Below are 25,461 nucleotides of genomic sequence, written 5' to 3'. Positions count from 1 at the left end.
AACCCCATTGAAAGTCAATGGAATGTTCTGTCTGGCAAGTTAGAATTGATTTTTCTTAGAAATGGAAAAACTTGGTATGGAAATCTATGGAGTATAATGAAGAGGGAAGTGTGGGTCACCAGATCAAAGAACAAAAAACAGCTGACAGCTAAGCATCAATGATATCTGGGCTTTCATAACCCTCATGCAATGCCACTGCCATTGATTTCAATGTTAAACACAGTCAGGTCAGCAGTCTAACCCATGACTGCGGTTTTGAGTAATGAACAAGGCTGAGACTTTTTAAAGCCTCAGGAAGCTTTTACCAGTGTTAGAGTTAATTGGTTAATTCAGATGATTAGGTTAATAGCTTGTTTAGACAACCTTTTCATGATATGCTAATTTTTTGAGATGGGAATTTTGGGTTTTCATGAGCTGTATGCCAAAATCATCAACATTAAAACAAAACAAGACTTGAAATATTTCAGTTGGTGTGCAATGAATGCAAAATATATGAACGTTTATTTTTTTATTATTACATTATGGGGAAAAATGAACTTTAACCCAATATGCTAATTATTTGAGAAGGACCTGTATGTCGTGGGTGTGAAGGCTCAAGGTGAGGTGAAAAAAAGAAAAGAGAACCAAAACAAAACACGCATGAATCACGATTGTTCCGGCATCAGTGGCGTTCATGGCCAAACTCCAGAACTAGATTGTCATGTGAGCAGTGTCGTCAGCTGTCTCGAGAGGTCCCGAGCTGGTGAATGCAACATTAAACTCCACCAATTGGGTCTCAACACCACCCTGTGCAACTGGACTGTGGACTCTCACTAACCGTACACAGAGGGTCAGAGTGGGCAACAACATCTCCTCTGCTCTGTCCATAAACACCGGCGCGCCCCAGGACTGTGTGTGAAGCCCTGTTCACACATCACTGCTCTGCCTCCTCTCCCTCCAATTTGATCGTCAAGTTTGCGGACGACTGCCTTTATTATCACTGGCAATGATTACAAACTATTTATATTCCTGCACTATTTCATGTTAAATGATCTCTTCAGACCTGTCAGTGCATCCTGTTGTGTGAGCCTCTTCCACTCATCTGGGATGTCTGCAGGTTTCGCATCATGAGCTTCAGCCAGTTCGTTATTGAACTTCATCATCTCATATTTCCAGTAATCTGAGGCCTCTATAGTGGCATCTCCCGCTATGTCCCAGTCTGGGTAGATCTCTCTGTACTCCTTATAGGGATGTCTTTCCATGTTAGTTTCTGGACTCCTGAATTGTACATCACTGATCACTGCAGTTGTGCATATGTCTGTTAGCAGCTTTCCGTGATCCCCATATCTGTATGTTCCAAGACCTTTAGGCCTGTGCATGCTGGAGAAGTGATTGGGGTGGCCCTGCCCGCCTGCTTCACAGGGCGTGTTGCAGAAAGGACACTGGTGTCCACATCCACACACACTGGAGAAGAGCAGATCATCGGGTTTAGAGGGCAGCTGCTCAATTCTCTCAGTGATGTGGGAACTACCTGTTCTCCCATCGTAGTCCTGTGCTAAAGACTCTTCCATATCATTTATGAACTCTTTGAGGTTGGAGGCAAACTGGTCCGTGTCAACACTGATAAGAATCATAAAGTTGTCTAAGGCGTCTCTTGGGATGACCAGCTGATCCTGAAGGGCAGAGCAGAACTTCCGAATTAACCCTTTGATGGCCTTATTCCCTGTAGAGCTGGTGTCTTTGATGGCATTGTTGATTTTCAGCACAATGTCTGAGAGGAGCTTTTTCTCGAGTGTAGCCAGCTGGTCACCTGCAGACAATCTCTTGATGATCTGTTGCATTATCCAGTCCTTCACAAATGGCTCATATGATATTGTGTATTGTTTGTACTTCTCAAATGAATGTTCCTCAAGCAGCTGTTTTAAGACAGCAAACTGGAAGTTAGTCCGTGTGTTGTAGATCACTCCCTCATCTCCTGTCTTCATTTCATTCGCTATTGCCTGACTGAGGTGTCTAGATACGTAGTCATTAATTGCTGGCTTTATACACGTTTCAGTGAATTCCTGGGCCTTCTTCAAACACTGGTCTTTTTCATTAAACATTGCTAAAAAACAGTGAAGAAATGTGTTTTTGCACCTTTTCAGATGCTCATGTGGGTCATTGCGAGCATTGAATTCATTGTGTGCTTCCTGGAAGCGCCTTGCTGCAAAACTAATGACATCAGACTTTAGATTAGCTTCACACTCATCAGAAATCCGTTGATCTTGTACTTTGTCATCAATTAATTTGATAATCTCTTTGATGTATGTGTCATTGTAGGCTGTGTTATTTCTCTTCATTGACTTAACATGCTCTTCAACACGAGTGCAACACTTCATCTTGATGTGATCACAGATTTTGTCCTTTTTCTCAATATGTGTTTTTTTGGAGCGCCATATAAATGGTACTAGTCTTCCTTTTAACCTGTTCAAAAATCCAGCTTTAACAGTGAAATCTTCCTGTCCGCGAGTCTTCAAATCGACCTCACTGAGCATTTTAGCGACATATCCACTTTTTGCACTTAAGTTGTCCCTCAGTAGATGGAATGCATTCTTATACACATCAATCTGTTGTAACTGGACAACTGGCAAATTAGACATGATCTCTCCCCACATGTCGTCAAATTCCTTGTTGAGATCTTTCTCAGATATATCTGTCTTTCTACTCTTACAAATTCTAATCAGCTCCAAGACTTTTGCCTCAATTGTCTCTGTTTGCTTGCTCTTGATGGTGTTCACCTTATCCATTTCCTTTCTTATTTCAACGGCTTGCTCCAAAGACTGTCTTATAGACATTTTTGTCTCTCGTGTGAAAGCCTTGGCACTATTTATGAATTCCTGTTTATATTTATGTACCAAAGAAACCTTGTTGTCTTTTTTCTCAAAGTATTTCTCAATATTCTGCAGGATATTTTGCTCTTCTTTATTCAGTTCATCTGAAGCCTCATGCAACATATCTTGTAATGTAGTGTGTATTTCACTGATTTGGACATTCCTTCCTGTTATTCCAAAATTGGATATCACTGTTGTCTTTGCTTCGAGCCAGCTGTTCATCTCTGATTGGAATGTCCACTCCCAGCTGCTATAGTGAGTGCACAAGTCCAAGTATGCATCAGCCGCCAAACTGTTTCTAAAGTTGAAGATGAAGTTCTCAAATTTCACTGCATTCCACAAACTCTCAGTCCACTTCAGAAACGCTGTTGCATCATTGCTTTTCAAATCATTTGACTCAAAGAGACTGATCAAATTCTTCTTGAGTTCATACACAGCTTCACTGTAGCCAGTATTCACTGGGGCCATTGGGGGAGTTCCATGCCAGAGTCCAGGGATGTAGTAGCTGTCTTTGTCAGGATCATATTTCATCACATCAGTGAACTTTGTGTTGCTTTCTTTCTTCTCCATCTTAGCTGCTGCTAGAGTCATCTCATTGAGCTGCTCCACCAGTTTATTCCGATCTCTCATGTTGTTGTCATGAGCAGACATGTCTGACACGTTCTGATGCACAAACAGACATCTGGGCTTCTTCCCAACCTCCTTCATTCTCAGAAAGGCATGGACTGCAATCTGGAGAATATCTTTCATCTCTGTATTGTTCTCCATGGCAACATTGATAATGGTGATGTCACTGAGCCCTATCACCAGGGTTGCTAGTTCGTTGTCATGTTCGTAGCTTGTGTCCAGTGCAGCCAGCTCAGGTGATTTTAGACCCTCAGTGTCAATGACCATGATGAAGTCACAATTGAGCTCAGGTCTGAGTTCCTCAGAGACCTTCATCAGCAGCATGAAGGCTCCTCTGGTGCATCGTCCACTGCTGACAGCAAACTGTAGCCCAAACATGGTGTTGAGAAGGGTGGACTTCCCAGTGCTCTGCACCCCCAGCACAGTCAACACCAGGATCCTGCTCTTGGTGTCCACCAGTTGATTCAGGTCAGTCAGGACTGCTGATATCCACTTCATTGGGATGTTTGAAGCATCTCCATCCACCAGCTCCATTGGAAACCCATCCAGCAGCATCTGAGCACACAGACGAGGCAGGTGCTGGACTTGTTGTCTGGCTGGGTGATGTTGTGGAAGGGAGCAAGCACACTCATAAATCTGACCTAGCTCTCGGAAGAAATGCTCAGGACCCAACGAGCAGTTGGAGATTTGCTCATCTAAGCTATTTATCTGCTCCTTGTTTTCTGGAAGATTTATGCAACAGTCTTTGTACTGCTGTTTCAGTTTGGATAGGTTATGTCTGGTCAAGGTGTCTAGCTGAATTTTCAGCCACTTGAGGAAGTAGAGACGCTTTGTTTCTGATAGTGAGATTCCAGCAATAAATTTGTTCATGGCATCTGATGTTTTAGTCTCTTGCTGTTGTAGTCTCACTTTTTGTTCTTGCTTAATCAGGAAATTCCTGTAATGTTCTATGTCTTTATTTTTATTTGGATTTCTCATTCTGTATCTCTCCTTCTCCAACTGACTGATTTCCTTCCAAAAGGCTCCATGCAAAGGCAACTGCTTCTCCTTAAAGGCTACAACATCCTTCACCATTTCACTAATTCTTTCAGCATACTCTCCGCCACCCTGACATTCACTTGAGTCCTCATCTACTGCAATTCCAATCTGTCGAGCTACAGTCGCCAAATGAAACATGTTGGTTTTCGGCAAATCATTTTGAACAATGCGGTTTACATAGCAACGCAACATGTTTACAAATTCATGCTGATTTTGCTTTTTTCTAATTAGAACCGGGTTGTCTTGAAATTTGTGTTTTCCGCAAGTATCCTTGAGTTTCTCCTCATTATAATTCTTATTCTGAGAGTTGGTAACCAGAAACAGTTCCACTTTTCTCTGTGTGTTGGTGAAAGAACTGAGGTCAGCCTGCAAGTCATCAGTGAAGATGAAAACAGCAGCTGAGGTCTGACACAGGAAGGACACTTGAGCTTCAAACGACCTACTGTCTCCTCTCAGGTTGGCCATGGCTACTGGCTGTGTGAATGTGTCAATGTTTTTGTTCCCACAGGGCAGATTCCAGCTGATTTCAACCAGCCCATCTGAGATTCTCCTGGGCACATCACCACATGGCATGTCATGATGGATAAATGCTTCATTGTGCTGAGAAGTATTGCTAAGCAATTTATTCAGAATGTCAGATTTAGACAAACTGCTCTTTCCCACCCTAACAAAAGACACCATGGGGATTTCCATCTCTACAATCCTGCCCTCTACTAACGCCCCTTCACCTAATGAGGAATGAGGTTTGTAGTTTTTAACTAGATCTCTCATGGCCCACAGCATCATAGTACTTCGCTGTGTGTCACAGTTTGGCAGCAGCAAAGGAACAGCAAACTGGCACAACGACATTTTGGAGATAATTTCCTGCTGGAGGAAAGGATCTGCACAGTGGAAAAGGGCAGTGATCAAATCTAGAGGATTCATACGACAATAATAATTATCATCATGAGTAAAACCAGAATTGTAATTTGGTTGGTCTTGTGCACATTGTATATTCCTTGCATTTAAATTAGACATGACAAGCTTTCTTAAGAAAGTCCATGGTAGTTGCTGTAGACCTTGTGTTGGTGTATCAGACAGTGTGTTGCTCGTTATCTCCAGGACTGAGCTGAGAGTGAGCTTCCCTCCCTGCAGATCCCTCAGGCCCAGAGTAGACAGCAGCTCAAAGAGGGTGATTCCTGTGGAGACATAGTAGACAGGACATCAGGTAGGATGAGTCCTGCAGGAGTAAAAAGAGTGAATCCCATTTCACCCCTTAGCCCTACACGTCTCCCCTTCCCCTCCATTTTGCGGGTTTAGTGGCATCCCAATTCATGTTAAGACAGAGGGGTAGATGTACGGGGAAGAGCTTCCTATAGTCCACGGGCCAGGTGAGATGTCGGTACCACTCAGAGGGGCAAAGGTTGCTTATATTTTTTGAAAAGATACATGTCTGAAGTTAACATTTTTGTATGATAACCCTAACTTGGCTGGACTTCCAGAAGGGTTATCAGCCGTTAAAGTAACACCCCCCCCATCAAAAATAAAGGTTTTTAAGATGGGTGTCTGTCTTTCTACTGGCCCTTGTTTAAGACATATAGGGATGGTTCATTTTGGTATGTGTGGTATCGTTGCGAAGGGGAGACTCTGAGCTTTCAACCAACACCTTTTGAGAACATTCTGGTTAAGTATAGCCCTCCCTGCAGCGCTTCAAAGATTTACTCAGACACATTTTTTTCCATTTTCGCCGATATCATCTCTTGTCTTTTCATACTGTGGCATCAGGGATCAGAAAGACCTATTTTAAACTCTAAAATATTGTCTTGAGTATCAGGAATCTGAAAATGTATCCTTTCACTATGTTATCCCATGTTTAGGGGGTGATTTTCAGTCTTGTATGAGGCATGGTATTTTTTTCAAAACACAGTTTTGCCATTTTCTCATAAAGTTCAGGAAGCAATACCTAGGTGCATTTTGCAGTTGGTTGTCATAGCTTGTTGTATACCATATTAAAACTTGGAGTGGGTAGTATATTCAGATATTATCATATTTGGTGTACCTGTTTGCAGAGCAATGTTAACTAGGCAAATCATTTTCCATAACCAGTATCAATGATATAGTTTCTCAGTGATTTCATTGTGTTATATGGTGTCTGAATCCTGACTATTTGTCCTAAAATCAATGTTGTTATGCGCCCAGAGGTTATATACCAGAAATATATGTGATAATGTCCCCTTTGATATTAGTCTTGCAACTGAAATCATAGCAATTGTGTGAAAAACACAACATAAACTCATCCCTTAACCCTTAACTTAACCCTTTCCCTTAACCCTTTTTAGTAGGCATGTGAAAGTGAAGTGAAAGCCCAACTAGTTAACTCCTACACCCATTCACATTGTGACACAGCACTCCACAACACACTACACACTGTGCACACGACACACAACAAAATTGCATTCATGCCTCACCCGTGCAAGGGGGCAGCCCCCAAAGGGCATCCGAAAGGGAGCAGTGCAGCGGGACGGTACCATAATTGGGGTGCCTCAGTCATGGAAGAGGATGGTGGAGAGCACTGGTTAATTAATCCCCCCACTAACCTGGCGGGTCCTGAGTGCAGTTGCACACTTGCAGGAGGAGAGAAGTGCTGCACACTCTCGAGTTAAATAAACAAGATTTTACTTGTTTATTTAACTCGAGAGTTTGCGTCACTTCTCTCCTCCTGGAGGCCTTGGTCGTACCACATGTATCATGATTTACAGCAACCTTTAAAAACCCTCCACAAGAACACTTGATTTGAGGTGAAGATCATGAAAAGGTTTGCAAAGGAAGAGTGGGGTACAATGTCATCAGAGCTTTGCAAAGATAGCACGAGTTCTGAACTTCATACTGCTGCAACTACTACACCATGCCACCGATGAAGCAACATGCATACATGTACTGTATTCACATGTGTTGGTGTACCAACTGAGCAACTGCAGCTCACTTTCCAGGCATACACTGAGACCCATCCCTAGACCCAAGCAGCAGTACTGAACAATGGAGTAGAGTGAAGTAGAGTAGAGTACTGTATGGTACGGTAGTGTATAGTTCAGTAGAGTACAGTGCATTACAATAGGAGACCATGCTGAGCATTGAACTCTATGAACCTGGTAGTCACTGTAGATGTTATGGATTTGTTATTGTGCTGCTACTGTACATGTGCTAATGTCACAATAGCACAGAACCTCATATCACACTGAGTAGTACTCCCTGCACATACACTGTAAATGTAGAGAGTAGGACCAACTGTGGCATTCACGCTGTTACATAACAGCCATGTTACACATACTGTAACAGCACATGGGGCAGTTGTGGCGTAGTGGTTCAGGAGATGGACATCAGATCAGAGGGTTGCAGGTTGAAATCCCACCTGTATACTGTAGGTATGGTACGAAACCGTACGGTTTGCATGTCACGGAACGGGGTAGTGCGCAACCGCACGGTGCCCACGGTTTCAAAAAAAAAAAAACGCAATTAAAATCCTACTACTTTTACAAGCATACAACACAAAGACTACGTAGGATATTGAGTGTGGAAAGACTGATTTTTATCAGCCAACTGAAAGGCATAATGTAACAGCATGCACCAGCTGACTAGGCTACAGTAGCCTGCGCAACTGCAGGTCGGTCAGCAGCGTCTCCCTTTCCCCCCTCTCTCTCCACGTTAACGCAAGCGACTGCCCCCAGCCTTTATTCTGACCAATTTAAATTAAATGAACATGAATTTACAAAAAATGACAGATTAGCAGAACAAAGTAGACTATGACTTACGTTACAGTAGCCTAGTGTAGGCGATATCCACGTGACATTGAATGGGTATTCCAGACGGCAAAATGCGAGATAATTGAACATATCCACCCAAGGAGGTCTACATAAGTCCACCAGATTCACTGCGCTGTCCTTAACTGGAATCAACTGTATTCCTGATATGTAGCCAGTTAAACTCTGATGGAATGAAGGGAACTTTGTGCTGTTGCCTAGTTAACATTGATTTTTAACACTATAACCAAAATAAAATTTGACTGTTTTAACAGTCTCAGCTTCACAGGAGTTTTTTTTAAACATTCTTGTGTATTGTATACACTTCTAAAAAAACGATCTTTTTAAATTATTTGTTACCTTAACTTTTACATTTTAACATAACTTAACCCTCTCACTTGTTCACTTAAAATTGAATTTGACTTCTGATTTTACTTCTATGCTTCTCACGGCCGGCAGTTTCATGATAGGAAGCAGCTGATTCATCCTAAGCGCAAAACTCGCAGAAAGCGGTATCAAAATAAAAGTCCAATTCGTTCTCAATGTGTCATTCACCAAAATAGTCATACTGCACTGACCTAATGGTCCCATTGCCTACAGGAGTGTAGCTGTTTTATTTTTACACGTCAAATGTGTTATAGTATGTAATATTTGAATATTTGTCAACTTAAAAGTTAGGACTTAGTTCTCCTTTTTTGTGAAATAAATGGAAGCATGTTAAAATCATTGATATCTTTCCTCTTTCAGTAACTTACAGGTTAAATGAAGTCAAATTTAACATGATAAGCTTACATTTTCATTCTAATTTTTATATTATACATTTTCAGTGCATAATAAATTTTATTTATTAAAAAAAAAACAGAACCGTACAAAACCGAAAACCGTGACCTTGAAACCGTGACATGGACCGAATCGTGTCTTTTGTGAACCGTACCACCCCTAGTATACTGACTTATGCATAAAACGTTATACTGTATACTGTATACTGTATACTGTATACTGCATACCACTTTAGAAAGAAAAAATGCATACACAAAGAAGATGTACACTTACCTGCTACTTAGGTACACCTTGCTGGGCTGGTACTTGGCTGGGTACTGGGCTGTAGCCTACCCCTTTTGCCATAAGAAGCCATTTAACTGCCTGCAACAATGTTCAAGTAGACTGGGGCATTGTAATGATGCTTGATTGGTACAAAGGGGCCCAACGTGTGCCAAGAAAACATCCCCTGCTGAAATTATATTTTTGTCTTCTGAATGGTCAGTATACAGTCCTCACCAGTTGTATTTGGGTGCACAATGACAATGACAGCTTCCAAACATGTTTTGCATTCATCAATTACAAAAAGTTACACTTTTCTGATGGTATTGTCCCTCACTCTTCCTTTGCAATATGTTCAACTTCTTCATGATCTTCAAGTGTTATATCACAGAGAGTTTTTACATTTTGCTATAAATCATGACACCTCTGATACAGTCTAGGTCTCCAATACCAGATGCAACAAAGCCCTGCTGCCTGTTCAAACCACTACCCAAGACCGAAGTTGGCCTTTAGGTTTGTAGATGATAGACCTGCTGGTTTTCCTGCAAGAGGGCCTGTCTGGGAACACCAGATGTGTCATTATTGACTAAACAAAACCACTAAATGAAGAGCATCTCAAAAGGACTGGGCATGGACCGTTGCTAGATAGGGCACCAGGCTGCCGCCTCTCTCTCTCTCTCGCCAATCCTTTCCTGTCACAAAATGAGCCATAAAAGACCAAAAAAAGTGGCCTAGGCCTCTAGAGGACATCTAATTGAAAGTAACAAAGAACTATTTTTCATCAAATTACATTTTAAGTTCAGTACTTTTTTGAACTACTTTACCTTTACTTGAGCAGATTTTGGATGAGTACATCATTTTTACTTACCCCTCGAGTAAGATTTAAGAAAGATAGGCCTACGCTCACTTGAGTACAACTTCAACTCTTTTCCCATCTCTGCTGCTAAGCACATGTAAAATTAAGATACATGTAGATCTGACATGTAGTAACCAAACATTTTTAAGTCATATTTAACATGACACAATATGTCTACAAAAGTTGACACGATATGTTTAAAGGCCTATTGTATTTCTCACACATTTGCTATGATTTTGGTTGGAAGACTAATATCAAATGGGCCATTATCACATATGTTGCAGATGTTGTATATAACTGTTAATAAATTCTCTGCATTTATACATGTATTATTGAAAATATACAATGTGATTCTTGTTATTCTGTTATTCTCTCTCTCTCTCCTTTGCTCATTGATTTATGTGACGTCTCAGAGACATCTCTCCCAGTCTCTCCCAGACCACTTAGCTGAATTATGACCTTGGATGTTTAGGCTGGTGGAAACGTCATGGACTGGGGGGACTGGGACTGTTTTAAATAAGTTTGTTTTCTGTATACACTAGGGGATTTGCTGAAACTCCTCCGGCCGTTAAACAATAAAATCTGCTCGCAGATTTTAAATGCTACCTCTGTTTCCTGTGTGTTCTTTCAGGTCAATTTGATAAGGTAATACAGTGAAATTGTTAAAGTGATAATGTGAAATTATTCACATGTTTTGGTCCTTCGATAGCCAACCTCAAATAATTGTCCTCCCTGATATATGGAGACGTAGGGACGCGCTGGAGCCCAAGTTTTCACCCGGGAACCTGAATTAGGTGGTTTTGCCTCACTACGCCTTCATATTCAGCGACGACTGACTGAGTAAAGAACCAACTGGGACCCACAGGATAGAGGTAGTATGGATTTGGATTTTTTATTTCTAAATTTTTGCCAGGATAGCTCGTTCCTGGGGTGACAGGTCATTGTTGATGCTGAAGAGTGTGCGCACCACGTTAGAGCCGTGGATCTTGGATGTTGAACTCTGGTCTTTCCCCCAGGACCGGGGCTTGACGGCATTCCGCAGACGTGCGTAAGTAGTTTGAACTACTTAAGTCCTAGCTAGAGGCTGGTTAGGCATCAAGACCTAGGCTTGACGCTGTAAGCCCTGTAGGCTGTAATATACGTGAGTCCTTTTCAGGCAAGCATACCGGTATATAGAGCTTTGACTCCGGGAATTTTTCGATGTTGCATTGGAAATGACCTGTTTATAGAGCTTTGACTCCGGGAATTTTTCGATGTTGCATTGGAAATGACCTGTATATAGAGCTTTGACTCCGGGAATTTTTCCATGTTGCATGGGAAATGACCTGTATTTGGTGAACCTGGGTTTTGAACCTGGGTAGCCTGTCCGAATTCTGTCCTTGTTTTGTTATGCTTGCATAACGCACTGACTTTTGTGGAGAGACCGGACTAAGCTTGTCTCGGCCTCTCTCTCTCTCTCTCTCGCCACACTTTGTGACGGCCTGAGTATTCATTGTTGAATCAAGGTGTTTTTCTGCTTCTGAACATATGGCTTTCTAGACAATATAACTCATCATACGGAAGGTTTAATTTATTGCATATCAGAGAATGAGCAGTACTTCCCCGCAGTTGGCTGTTAGCTAAATGTGTAAAGTAATAGTTGGATACTGACCAAATTCTGTTTAGGGCAATTTTAAACTTCTGCAATTAGACTTTAACTTTTCAAAATTTTGTCATAGTTGAGACAGAGGATGCTTCCCCGAAATGCAGTGCTATTTTACTTCTTTGTGTTTAATTTAGAACTGCAGGTCGTACAGTAATAGTTGGACATCTTTCTGTTTTGTTTTGTCAAAATTGATGAAAGTTTTTTTTTCTAAATTATTTTTAGCCACTTGTGTTGCCTAAGCCGGTGACATATGGTGACATTTGAACCTTGGCAGGACGCTGAGGTACTCTTTCTTTGTGATATTTTATTTTTTATTTTATTTTATTTGTCAGTTTTGTTTGACTCTGTCTGGGTTTTATTTTGCTTTAAGGATGGTTTATGGTTGGTTATGTCTAAATGTACAAGTTGGGTGAGATTTAACCTTACATTTTATATAAGCCTACTTGTTTCAAAATATTATGAGACGCAGTTCTGACTTAATTTTATTGCTTTAAAAGTGGTTATGTGCCACAGGTTTATGTGAGGACAAATCTCATCCTATCTTATTAGTTGTAACGATGTGGACAGCAAGGTGGTTTGTGTTGCCAGTTTGATGTATTGTGTGTTGTGTTTTGATGGCGTGTTCCCGTACTTTGTTTTTCTCTCCCTGTTTTAAGTGCGCTGTCCTCACTGACGGGAGTTGGGCTAAGCCCCTACATCTACCATGACCTCATGAACGACGGACAGTGAGAACTGCATGCCAATATGTTTGGTTCTGTTGCGAAGTGTTTAATGCAGACCTAACTACTAGCCAACTATGTCTGTGGCTGTAGTAATTTTATGTTGCATGCTTGTTGTTTTCCCTGTGCCGATTCTGTCCATCTGTGTGTAACGGGTTGAACCGTGCAGTTCAACCAGACAATGTGTCCCCCAGTCTTGCCGTAGTGAAAAGACGTAATGAGACGCTTGGCCACTGAGTGGCTAATTAGTTAGTGGCGACTAGGCCATGGTTTAAAAACAAGGCCGACAGGCGGACAACAGATGCGTCCCTCTATGCCAGTTCCAACTATGCCATTTTCCCCCCCAAACGCCCCCCTGGCCTCCTCCTAGCCTGTCAACGCCCCCCGAGGATGTACTTTTTGTTTATTGGTCATCATGGACACTCCAAATATTGTGGCAGGCAGCAAGGCAGCAAAATGGCGAGACATGGCTTTATTTTTTGCAGTTTAGGGTATAATAAGCTTATCATCATTCTTGGATTTGGAAAAGAACCATATATGATTTGAAATTTCACATAGCCTAGATGAGGGTTTCCCAAACTGGGGTGCGTGCACCCCTGGGGGTGCGCGGCCTACTACAAGGGGGTGCGCAAGCTGAATAAAACAATGGCTGATGTGTGTGCTTTTATACAGAATTCATAAACATTACATAGTTTTTAATTGTTTGGTAAATTGTATGCTGGAAGGATCCATCTGAAGTGTAATGTATAACTCCAAGACTTGTCATGCTACAAGTTCCATTGTAATGATGGCAGAAAAAATGTCAGGTCTATTGGAATGAGGATTGCCCAAAATGTGCGGCTGTGCGACATTCACTTAGGGGGTGCGCGAGCCACATTGAAATGTAAAAGGGGGTACACAGGGGGAAAAGTTTGGGAACTGCTGGATGAAGTAGGCTACATTACAAATTACCAGACATTTATTAGGCCTAACAACCTTTAGTATCACGCCATTTCAGCATTATGTGCATGTGGGAAAGAATCTAAACATCGACAAATAATAAATAAATAAAACCGTTTGGGTGAATCATGCGCTTATGGGTTGACCCTTTAGGTGAATTATGGACTTTTTTCAATACCAGCTTCACCGTCAAGGCACAAAGCAGTGAACTTCCGTGCCAGAGTTTATCAAATGCACACGACGGCAAAGCAATTACGAAAGACGCGTTCTCTCCTGTACTCTCTCTGAGCGCAACGAAAAGCACCATTGCCCTTCCAAATGGCAGTTGGTTTGATTTTTTAAACTCACTGCAGCATTATTTTTAAAAACACGCATTTTGTGCATTGTGAAACTCAATTACCCAGAATGCTGCACGTGAGCTCTCTGTCTCTACCCGGGTGATTCTGGAAAACAAACATGGCGGCAACTCGCTTTACTACCTTAATAATGTGTTAATCCGACGCTAGATTTCTTAACTGATGAAAATCGAAGGCAGAAATCAACATTGTAGTGTCTAAATATGAGGTCGATTGGTCTATTTGTGGCGTACATCACGATCGGCTGAGTTGTTGGCCTCACGTTTGTCAGTTAGCCTGTGGCTAGGCTACTTTTCGCCAACGTTAGCATCCGGTTTAGTATAGAAAGGCTATGCTTGCACGCATTCGCTCCGTAGTCTGCCGCCTTGTGGCCACAGGAAGGAACAATTTAAAGAAAGCGTTTCAGACTGACAACAATTGAATGAAAGCGTTTCAGACGGACGGAAATGTAATGAAAGCGTTTCAGACGGACGGACGGACGGACAGACAGACCCTGTTATAGAGATGCTGGACGCATCTAAAAAACAAAAAAAAAACACCAGCAATAGTAGGTTTTTAGAGCTCTCCCGGTGTTCGAGTGTCTACGGGGGTTTAACCTCTGCCTTTGTGGTCTGTGCTGAGGTCCGGTTACGCGCGGACAAGCACCCTGGCCACGTCCCTTTTGTCGGTGTTTAGGTTGGACAGACCCTGTTATCCGAACTGTTCTAACTCCTCTCGCCCTGTCACGTTGTGAGGAGAGTATTGTCGAGGGTCTGAGCATTTAAATTCACCATGGGCAGTTGGCCCATCGCTGTTTTGCCCAACCGTATTTTTTTATATTCTTTTCTGTTTGTTTGTTTTCTTTGGTTTGTGTCGTGCTGGCCGCCTCCTCCCTTCCCGTCTATTTAGATGGCTGTCCGGAGTGTTTACGCACTCCTGACTCGTTATTTCATCCGCTTAGGGCAGGCTCCTGGGTAGCATCAGTAGCCCATAGTTGTGTGTGTAGTGCAACCGTTGGAATTAACTCGCCGGTGTGTAGTGACTGGTGTTGACCGGATTTGCTTGTAGTATGTACTCCCTCTGATTGAATCGCCTACTTGCCGTGGTGTGTGTGTCTGTGCGCATTTAATCTTGAGTACCTTTATCGGTCCACACAGTTAACCTGCCCTGAGACCTGATGCTTTGCAATATTTAGGGCAGACACTCTGGATTTCCCCCCTTCCTTTTTATTTCGGCAGCACGGCCAGTTCAGAGTATTTTGTGATTTGTTTTATGTTTTGTGTCAGTACATAAAATACTTTTTATGTCAACAAAAGGGAACGTCTCTGTGCATATCTATCCGAGCCTGTTGTGCCTTGGTGTACTGGTTATTACCTCTGGGGAGGTTCTCCCAGTGGTGTAGTTATGCAATTGCAGTCCAAAGTTGATAATTAATTTCTTGAATAATTGACGTCAGGTCCACTCTGCTATGCATGGAGTATTTTCAGGGCTTTACTGGATGTAGTAAAGTTGTTTTTCATCATTTTGTTGTACTATTGATAAATGTTGTCCTCATGTAATAGTGCTGTCTAATTTATTTCAAGTATAGGTTATGAAACAATGCTTTGGGCTGTTTTGGGTTTTGTTTTGTCAAAACTGGTGGCATGGGTTTTTATTTGTTTTTATTTTACGGCTCTCTACTCTGTTCCAGCTGCACACTTCTCCTTGATACTGTCTGTGTGTGGATAAGTTGACTACTGAGAGCTTCTTTCTGTGCGGCAAATTGCTGATTGTGTTTGCCTTTTCCTGTACTTGATTTTCTTCGTAATCTATGCCTTGTTTGATGAAGCCTGCCTCTGTGATGGAGGGTGCAGGGTGTTTGGAAGTGTTTGTGTTTTACTTTTTTTAAATTCTATTTGGTTTATAACTTTCTGGGTTATGCTGTATTTTGTTTTCATTTTCTCTCCGAATTGGTTTGATTTGTGTTAACAATTATCCTCCTCGTTTACTGTGCTCAAAGCCTGTTTAGGTATGACTTCAGTGTTATTGAGTCATGTGGATGACACATGCCTCAAACAGGAGAGACATTTTAGGATATTTACAGATGTTTTATGCATCATGTTTTATTTTGTTTGGTAATTCTTTAAAGCACATGGAATAATGACTGTTTTTGAAATGTGCTACTCCTCAAATTAATGAATAGTGCATCAAACAAATGCATGTTAAATGAGATCTTGTTCTGAAACTTCACCCCTAACCTAACCTAACACATTTACTTACAACAATGTTGATTTCACTAACCATATTTAGAAACACATTGAGAATGATAAATGTTTAGAGTAGAATACTTTTCGCTCTTCTTCATTTTCAGCAGAAAAAGTTCCGAGTTGCACGCAGGGCCGCTGACAGATTTGGCTGGGCCACGGACAAAGTCATCTGAAAGGATCCCCTCACCCAATACATGCAATGTAGTGAGGACCCAATTCTGCCCCCCCTTCTCCCAGGGCCCGGGGCAACTGTTCCCTTTGTCCCCCCTTGTCAGCTTCCTTGGTTGCACGTTAAGACTGGAGAGAGAGCCGCCCGGTTGCATCAAAAGGGACTGAATGTTTACATACCGTCCGTCTCAGTACTGGTGGGGTGAGCAAGGAGCTCCCCTCAGCGTTAGAGGTTTTGACTTCTCCACAGCCAATGGAGAATGCAAGTGTGAGACTGTGTTTTTCCTTACAAGTTGGACATTTTCTATGGACATGGACTTTGAGAGTGGATACAAATCCCAAGATGATTGATAGACACGGATGGCGAAGTGAATATTACGTGTACCTGTACCTGTCATACATGGCTTATGTGTGTTTAAGACTTCATTGAGAGAACAAGAAATAATGATTTTGTTTTAACATTGTGTATATTCGAAACATAGGTATGATTTTTTCCTAATTTTACGTGATTAGAATGACACCATAGACGTTTTGACTACGCTATACCAATTTAAAATCTTTAAGGAATGCCTTAGTTGCTCCCTATGCTCATGTGAAAGCTGCTGGTCCAGAACTTAAATATTTATTTTGACCTAGGTGATTGGCAGGAAATAGACACTGCTCTCTCTCTCAGCAGTAACCCTGGTTATTAAAGGAGTCTACTGTTTGGACAAGTTATTGGCATACCTTTGACGAGATATTTGTGCTCCTGTCTGAATGACAGATCTTTATAGTGTCTAATTCAAAGTGACACTCTGCGTTGTCTACGCAGATGCACGTGTGCCATCAGAATGATTCCAATGGATGAAAAAAAGAAAACTGCTGATTTTGAGAAAGACGTTTCCTGGACAAGCATGGGTACAGCCTTGTTTAAGAACTGAGACAATTTGGAACTGTTAATAAATTTGAGCCTAACTAATATGGAGCAGACTAACGCAGTGTAATGGTTCTGAATAACTGAATAACTCTGACCTTTATATTTGAATATTTTCATTCTACACACCATGCATAAAAGCCACGGTGATTTTTTAGTGACAATGATTATATTTTCAAGAGGAGGGATATGTTAAGAAATTCTCTGAATTTATACTTGTATTATTGAAAATATACAATGTGATTCTTGTTATTCTCTGTCTTTCTCTCTCTCCTTTTCTCACTGATTTATGTGACGTATCAGAGACATCTCTCCCCTCCCAGTCTCTCCCAGACCACTTAGCTGAACTATAACCTTGGATGTTTAGGCTGGTGGAAACTATCCATCACAGACCGACGCCAGTGGGGCCAGTACGCAACAGAGAAGAGACAAAACCATAGTTGACTCTCAAATATATTTTTACATATTCATGATAGGAAAGATCATGTCATGGACTGGGGGGGCTGGGACTGTTTTAAATAGGTTTGTCTTCTGTATACACTTTGGGATTTGCTGAAACTCCTCCGGCCGTTAAACAATAAAATCTGCTCGCAGATTTTAAATGCTACCTCTGTTTCCTGTGTGTTCTTTCAGGTCAATTTGATAAGGTAATACAGTGAAATTGTTAAAGTGATAATGTGAAATTATTCACAATAAACCTCCTGATGTATTGCATCACAACACTGATATTAGGACAAGTAGTCAGGATTCACGTATCATAACACAATGGAATCGCTGAGAAACTGTATCATTGATGCTGGTTAGTGGTTAGTAAGGAAAATGCTTTACCTGCGTTGCTAGGCAAATAGGTACAGCAAATATATCATAATATCCCATACACTGTTAACTCCAAGCTTTAATATGGTGTCTAATGAGCTATGATAACCAATTGCAGAATGGCCTTTTACGTTTACTACTACATGGAACTGATAGAGTAGTGTGGGGTCATGTACAATGCGGTGTAAAAAAGAAAAGTGGAGTGGAGTCAGATATATTATGGTTACCACTCAAATTCATCTTCAAGGTTCAAATGTCTTGAGGTATTTTGGACATATAATTAAGTTTCAGTCATCATAACAAATTGGCAACCGTTGCTATGCAAATAGGTTACTATGCAAATAGGTACACCAAATACATGGTCATATCTGTATACTATACAATCCAAGCTTTCATATGATATACAGGGCCGCTGACAGCCTTGGCTGGGCCCGGGACAAAGACATCTGAAAGGACCCCAAATTCAATACATACAATGTAATGAGGATCCAATTCTGGGCCCCGTCTCTCCCTGGGCCCGGGACAAGACATCCCTTTGTCCCCCCCTTCCTGTCGGCTTCCCTGATGATATATAACAAGCTATGATAACCAACTGCAGAATGTCTCAAAAAGGCCTTGCCTCTTGACTATACGAGACATTAGCACACAAAAAACAGCAACAAAAAAGTGGCATGCCTGATACAAGACTGAAAATTACCCCCTAAAAATGGGATAACATAGTGAAAGGATACATTTTCAGATTCCTGATACTCAAGACAGTATTTTAGAGTTTAAAATAGGTCTCTCTGATGCTCCCTGATGCCACAGTATGAAAAGACAAGAGATGATATCGGCGAAAATGGAAAAAAATGTGTCTGAGTAAATCTTTGAAGAGCTGCAGGGAGGGCTATACTTAACCAAAATGTTCTCGAAAGGTGTCGGATGAAAGCTCAGAGTCTCCCCTTCGCAACGATACCACACATAACAAAATTAACCGTCCCTATATGTCTTAAACAAGGGCCAGTAGAAAGACAGGCACCCATCTTAAAAACCTTAATTTTTGATGGGGGGTGTTACTTTAACGGCTGATAACCCTAACTTGGCTGTACTTCCAGAAGGGTTATCATACAAAAATGTTAACTTCAGACATGTGTCTTTTCAAAAAATATAAGCAACCTTTGCCCCTCTGAGTGGTACCGACATCTCACCTGGCCCGTGGGCTACTAGCCCTCCAAACTGAGGCTATGACAGATTTCCCCGAATTTGCGAATACCTTTAAAAATTGGTGGCATCCACAACAGCACATCAATATAAGTATTTTCACCATAATTTGTGGTTTTACAGTGGTAATAATTATTCCATTGCACTAAGTTTAAAGTGATGGTTCGGAGTAGATTCACCCTAATGCCATTTGAACCGTGACATCCATCCAGTAGTCCAGCCAAAGTGTTTTCTGGCTTGGTCCAACATTAGCAGAGTTACCGAGTTATTGTATCATTATTCCTGAATAGCTTGGCACAAGCGTTATTGGGCATTCACAGTATCTCCAAACTAACCCCACAAAAAATCACGTCATGACACCAAACTTCTACAGTAGTACAAATATGGTTTCTACTCACAAAACGAAGCATTTGGAAGTTTGGAAATAGTCCAGGACTTTATTATTATCAACACAAGCCGAATAGATTCTGTCCTGCCAAAGCTACGCAAATAACCCCTACTGGATGGATTCACGGTTCAAATGGCATTAGGGTGAATCTACTCCGAACCATCACTTTAACATGGTCCCAGTTTGTAATGGTCATTTTCTCCATGTAACATGAAAAAAAACGGCAGCACAATGCATGGAAATCATGAAGGTTTCGCGAGGGTTGCGCAATTCCTGTCCTTTTTTAAAATTGTTGCGTGAGTAATTGCAAATAATATCGCTGGTTTACTCATACGTAGAGAGGCTTTTTTTTAATGCTATGGGTGTCATTCCGTGATTGTTGGAGGGGTGTCTCAATTCATAGGGGTTGCTTTCAAGCCCTTTGCCTCACTGCTCAGTTTGAAAGGACGAGGGGCAAGGGGAAGGCGTAAGGGTACAAATTGAAATGGATTTCGGCCTAAATGTACAGATGGAATAATAATGTATAATTAATATTATCAAATATAGCTGAGCGCAGTGATACGGGGCCTAGCAGTGAACCAGTCTGAGGTGCCAAGACAAGACAATGAAGTGACCATGTAGATCAGGAGTGTCAAAACTCAAACTGACTCAAATTGAGGGCAAAAAGGCAAAATTGAGGGCCAAAAAGCAAAATCTGGAGCAAAGTTGTGGGCCAATATTTCTTGTCAAAAACAGACTAAAATTATACATATACACACACACATGTAATACTCAAATTTACCTTCTCCTAGGAGGTTACATGTAGCCTATGTGCTCGCCTGAGTCTGTGTGTTTGTTTGTTCATTCTGTGCTTGTTTGTTCGTTCATTGCTATTTCACGACCTGCCACAAGGTACGGGGGGTGACTTGAGCACTGGCTAATATGGCACACGGGTGCGCCTGCACCTATGTGGCGTGCCACAGGGGGATGCACAAACATTCTCAACAATATGGAATCAACAAAAGGAATCTGGAAAGGGGACTCTCGACATCAACTACTAACAACTATTGCCCACACGAGGAACGTATTGGCATACTTGGCTAGCTATCAACAACAGGCAGCTAGGCTACACCCTCGCAGCCACCATCGTAGATCGTTGAAGTTCACAATGCTGTCACAGGGAACTTAATTTCATAACGAACGAACGGTGAAGAGATTAATAACGGCGAACAGTGATTTTCAATGAGGAATAGGGAGCAGGGGATGGCTCCTCTGCCGACAGCACCAAGACCAACTCGCAATAGCTCACATGAACGCGTTCCCATAGGCTACATTGCACAGGTAGGAGGAACTCTATACAGTCATTGGCTGTCGCGGCTTGTCGCCGAACCGCATCATAGAAAGTTGAAAAGATTTCAACTTCAAATTGTCGCGCTCGTCGCGCAAATCGCTCTAGTCTCCAGAATCGCTTTTGTCTCTCGACTCAATACAAAGTCAATTACTTCCGTTGCGCGACTCGCTCAGATCGCCGCTGGTGTATTTCTGCGGTAAGGCATCAGTTTTATAAAAACAGCCAGGATGGGTAGACTCGCTGGAACTCTTCCGGATTTGTTTGTGTTCTGTGCTGTGAGTGTTGCTGGATAGGCTGAGGTTTGACTGGTTCCAGCCTACCGAGACTAATGCCCCCTCTGTGAATGTTTGAGGTATGTGTGTGTAAACAGTGTTTGTGTGTGACATTCTATGTGCCTGTATGTCTCATCTGCCCATCTAAACCTGTGTACGTATATTCACTATTGTTTTTATTGTTGATTGCCAGGGTAGCCAGGTGATCCCCGTGGCACACGGAGTCTATTGTGCGCAATATCCACTGATGTTGAGGTATGCGTGACATTCTTTTGTATGTGCAATAATTGTGACAATAATGGTGGACAACTGCTAACCATCTGTGTAAATGCTTGGCTCCTCAGAGGGTACCATCGAGGGTCATAGGCACTGTTCGCCGCTGTTTTGCCCATAGTGATTTTAGCATTCTGTTGTTGTTTTGTTTTTGTTTTATCCGACCGCCTACTCTCTGTATTTTGTTTCTGTTGCCAACTAGTTCATGCTCGCAGGGCAGGCCCCAGTAGTAGAGAGCCCTAGTGTGAATTATTAGTAGCCTAGTTGTGTGAACGTGAATTCTCACCTGTGTAGTGGGTAGCCATACTGATAGAATCACTTGCTTAGCATGGGTAGCCAAACTGATTGAATCACTTGTTTAGGCCTGTCTAGTAGGCCTAGGCCTCCACTTTGATCTGTCTTTTATTTTATATTGGCGGTCTGGATGTTGAATGTGTTTTGTATCAATAAAGAAAAAGAATGTTATTTTTGCACAAGAAATCCACGTCTCTGTCCCAGTCTGTCAGAACTTGTGTTTGCCTTAAATCCAGGTATATTTCTAGGGGCGGAATTCCCCTAGTGGCGTAGTCGTGTAATTGCAGGTATTCCTACTTGATAATTATTACTTTGGGTCATCCCCTAAGGTCCACTTGGCTACACACGCATCATAGATGCTGGTAGTCTATATTTTGTACATCCAAAAGTTCGATAGATGTCAAAAATCTACTTTTATGGAGGGAAATGCACCTTCTTGATGACCACAGGTATCATGGGACATCTTCATGTGCTCAACAGTCATTGGGTAACGCAGTCCGTCAGCCGTGGCTATTTGCATAACTTTCGGGAGGGCTCAACTTTTTGACGTGCCAATCCCAACATGCTTTGCGAGTCCGGTAACGACGATCTGCCGCATTTCATTGAAAATGTATTGCATGCGTTGGTACGGCTTGCGTCAAACTTACAAATGGACGGGCACCGTCAATGTCAACGGGATGTGGCCGACAGTGCAAGGGGAAAAACACAACAGTCAATCGCGGCTCGTTGCTCTGCTTTTATTTGTGTTCGGTTTTACAGTCTCATCAGGAAAGCTTTGGTTGTTCTCTCTGGTCACCCGACAACACCACTTGAAACTAAAGAAATGAAGGCTAAGTTTTGGATGCTGTCATCAGCCAATCAATGGTCATCTGTGTGCGCGAGAGAGCGGCGCCTTTTGACAAGCGGTGGCTATTTGACGATATGCCTCACAACGATGCAACAACACAGAATAATGGTTAGGGCAAGAGATTGCCTTGTTCATATAAAATCACTAAGAGTTTTACCCTTGGTATGAAATGAATACTAATCAGACTTCTGTCAACGTGGTGCTGGCAGCGCATGGGTTTCAAATGCAATGCGTCAATCTGATTTTGGTTACGTTCGGTTTCTACAGTCCAATGGAAAAAAAATGAACGGCGATTTGTCGAGACCGCACCTAGAACAGGCAGGACCAGGCGGCTGCAGCCTACTGGCGCTTGACAAGTGAGCAAAGAAAGGAAAAGGGTATGAGTAGCCATCTGTGGTCTTTCATCATGAAAATTTCATGAAAATTATACAGCCGTCTCCAAAAGAGTTGTCGCCTATCCATCTGTTTGGAATAACAGCTAANAACGTGACTTTGAATTAATAACTTGGCTTCAGAAGTCACTCATATGAAAGCTACCACCCTCCCTCCTTAAGTCAAACATGGGAGGGATACAGCTCTTATATGGAGCTGCATGCATGCTGCTGGTGTGTGAGGGCTTTTTATCATTGATTAAATCATGAAGTTAAAAATGTATTGCTCTACGAATAGCAAATATGTCACCATCTCTCATTGAACTCCATTGATTTTCATTGTGTTGCTTTCCATGATTACAATGACCCTAAACATATACCTAAGGCCAAAGTTGATTTTCTGGAGAGGTGAGAGTGGACACCCGATCTGCGTATTTGAAGTGTTTTGAGTGACTTATCTGCTCATTTTCACATTATGTTCGATACTTCTGAAGCCAAGTGATTAATTGAAAGTCAGGTTATTAGCTGTTATTCCACACAGATGGATAGGCAACAACTCTTTTGGAGACGGCTGTATTGTGAAATTTGTTCTATGTAAAAGCCTCAGATTTCCATCAAATTAAAAACTGCATTTTGTAGGAAGTTTCCAATGTGAAACAAAATTTAGTAACTTTTCCCCCCAAAACATGAGCCTGAAAATGGGGGGTCGTCTTATATTCAGGATCGTCTTATATTCGGGCTAATACGGTATAAGACGACCCCCCCATTTTCAGGCTCATGTTTTGGGGAAAAAAGTTTTTTGAAGACTTAATTTTGTTTCACATTGGAAACTTTTCTCAAAATGCAGATTTTAATTTGTTGGAAAATCTGAGGCTTTTTACAAAGAACAAATTTCACAATAAATGTTCATGGAATTTCCATGATATAAGTCCACAGATGGCTACTCATATCCTTTTCCTTTCTTTACTCACTTCACCTGTCAAGCGCCAATAGGCACCTACAGGCTACATCCGCCTGGGACAGCCTGTTAAAAGTGTGACGCAACATAGCCTACACTCAGAGCAGCCAGGCAATCAGTCCAGTAGAGATAGGCAATCTATTGTGCAATGCACAGATTTTGCAAAATGCTTAGTTGACAGCAATATCTAACCAGCAGTCGTCTCGCCAAATCGCCGTTCATTTTATGCATACAAAGTTTTCCGTTGGACTGTAACAGAACGTGACCAAAATCAGATTGACGCATTGCATTTGAAACCCGTCGGGTTCCGACCCGGCCCGTCGGGCTTCGGTCGGGTTGCCATGCTCTGATTCAGATGTCTTATTAATGACGTGACATGCCATTACAGAAGCAAAATATTACAAAAACTCATTTCGTTTAAAAAAAACATAGTTGCAGAAGCAGTGGAGTGAAAAAACAAGCTATTTGTTGGATAGGCAAAAGGGGGATGCCGTAACACGGAATTACAAGACATCACTGGTCGTCCTTGTGACAGCTGACATGTCAAGAGAAATGGAAGATATATGCTGGCGCTACAATACAAGAAAAGTTTATGAAAACAAACCAAATGGGTACATATTTCTGACTGATTTGAGCGATTGGGGAGGGAGTGTCAGTCAATAAATGGGGGAAACGAAGTAGCTACCTACATTAATCTGGTAGCCAGCGGGTACTCACAGTTCTGGAGAGGACAGAGCACTAGCATAACTTAAACAGCACATCATCACGACAACTGGGCCGGACTCGGACAAAAAAAAAGAATATCTGTCGGACTCGGGTCGGACTCGGGCTTGAAGCAAACAGACATTGTGAAAAGTGTAAGCAACCAGAGGAAACGTTTCAGTTCATGCAAACGGCAGTTTTGTTATTAAGAAATAAGTAATTGAATATGCATAAATGAAAATGTTGGTAGGCTACTCGTGCGAGGATTATTATTGGCTGTATGCACGCGCCAGTTACCAGCGGCAACATGGACGCTCACTCCCGCACTGTCAGCCGAGCAGGAATGCCGAGTCAACTTGCTTTCTTAATAAGCGCCAAATCAACAGTTGTCAGTGAACGCGTGGTCTTTTGTTGTAGGCCTAGTGTAGGCCATGTTTTAGCATGCCTTCGATGCTGTCTTAAATGTTGAACATAAAATGACGAAGTTTGTTACTGCATTGCTAGCCAAGGATTACATTTCCAGCATGGAGTAGCAAGGAGCATAATATGGATTAAAGAAGACGCACACGCTACGTGGAGTTGCCTAAGGTAGGGGCGAAGAGGTTTCCTGTTACTATTTTGCAGGGCTGTAGTACTCGAGTCCGGACTCGGCCCGAGTCCGGTCTCAAGTCCGTTTTTTTATGGACTTGGACTTGTCTCGGACTCAGTATTGTTTGGAGTCGGACTTGTCTTGGAGTCGGACAATGGTCTTGCCAAATTAGGCTTTTGGACTCGCCGGGTCTGTCATTAAGTTTTGTTTAGAACACTGGCCATCATAGATTGTAAAGTGGAGCTTGAAATCCAATAACAAACAAGTTT

The 25,461-nt window shown here is 42.0% G+C and overlaps 1 protein-coding gene across 1 annotated transcript; it reads right to left on the bottom strand.

Moving 5' to 3' along the window:
- Window positions 1–906: 906 nt before the first annotated feature.
- LOC134443258 (up-regulator of cell proliferation-like) lies at window positions 907–21,736 on the bottom strand. Its single transcript, XM_063193133.1, has 2 exons — window positions 21,718–21,736; window positions 907–5,692 (listed from the first exon to the last, which is right to left on the bottom strand). The coding sequence occupies exons 1-2, from the start codon at window positions 21,734–21,736 to the stop codon at window positions 1,014–1,016; spliced, it is 4,698 nt and encodes a 1,565-aa protein (XP_063049203.1). The 3' UTR covers window positions 907–1,013.
- Window positions 21,737–25,461: the final 3,725 nt, after the last annotated feature.

Source organism: Engraulis encrasicolus, unplaced genomic scaffold (assembly GCF_034702125.1).
Source record: "Engraulis encrasicolus isolate BLACKSEA-1 unplaced genomic scaffold, IST_EnEncr_1.0 scaffold_29_np1212, whole genome shotgun sequence".
NCBI classification, from domain to species: Eukaryota; Metazoa; Chordata; class Actinopteri; order Clupeiformes; family Engraulidae; genus Engraulis; species Engraulis encrasicolus.
This window is presented reverse-complemented; position numbering and strand designations above follow the sequence as displayed.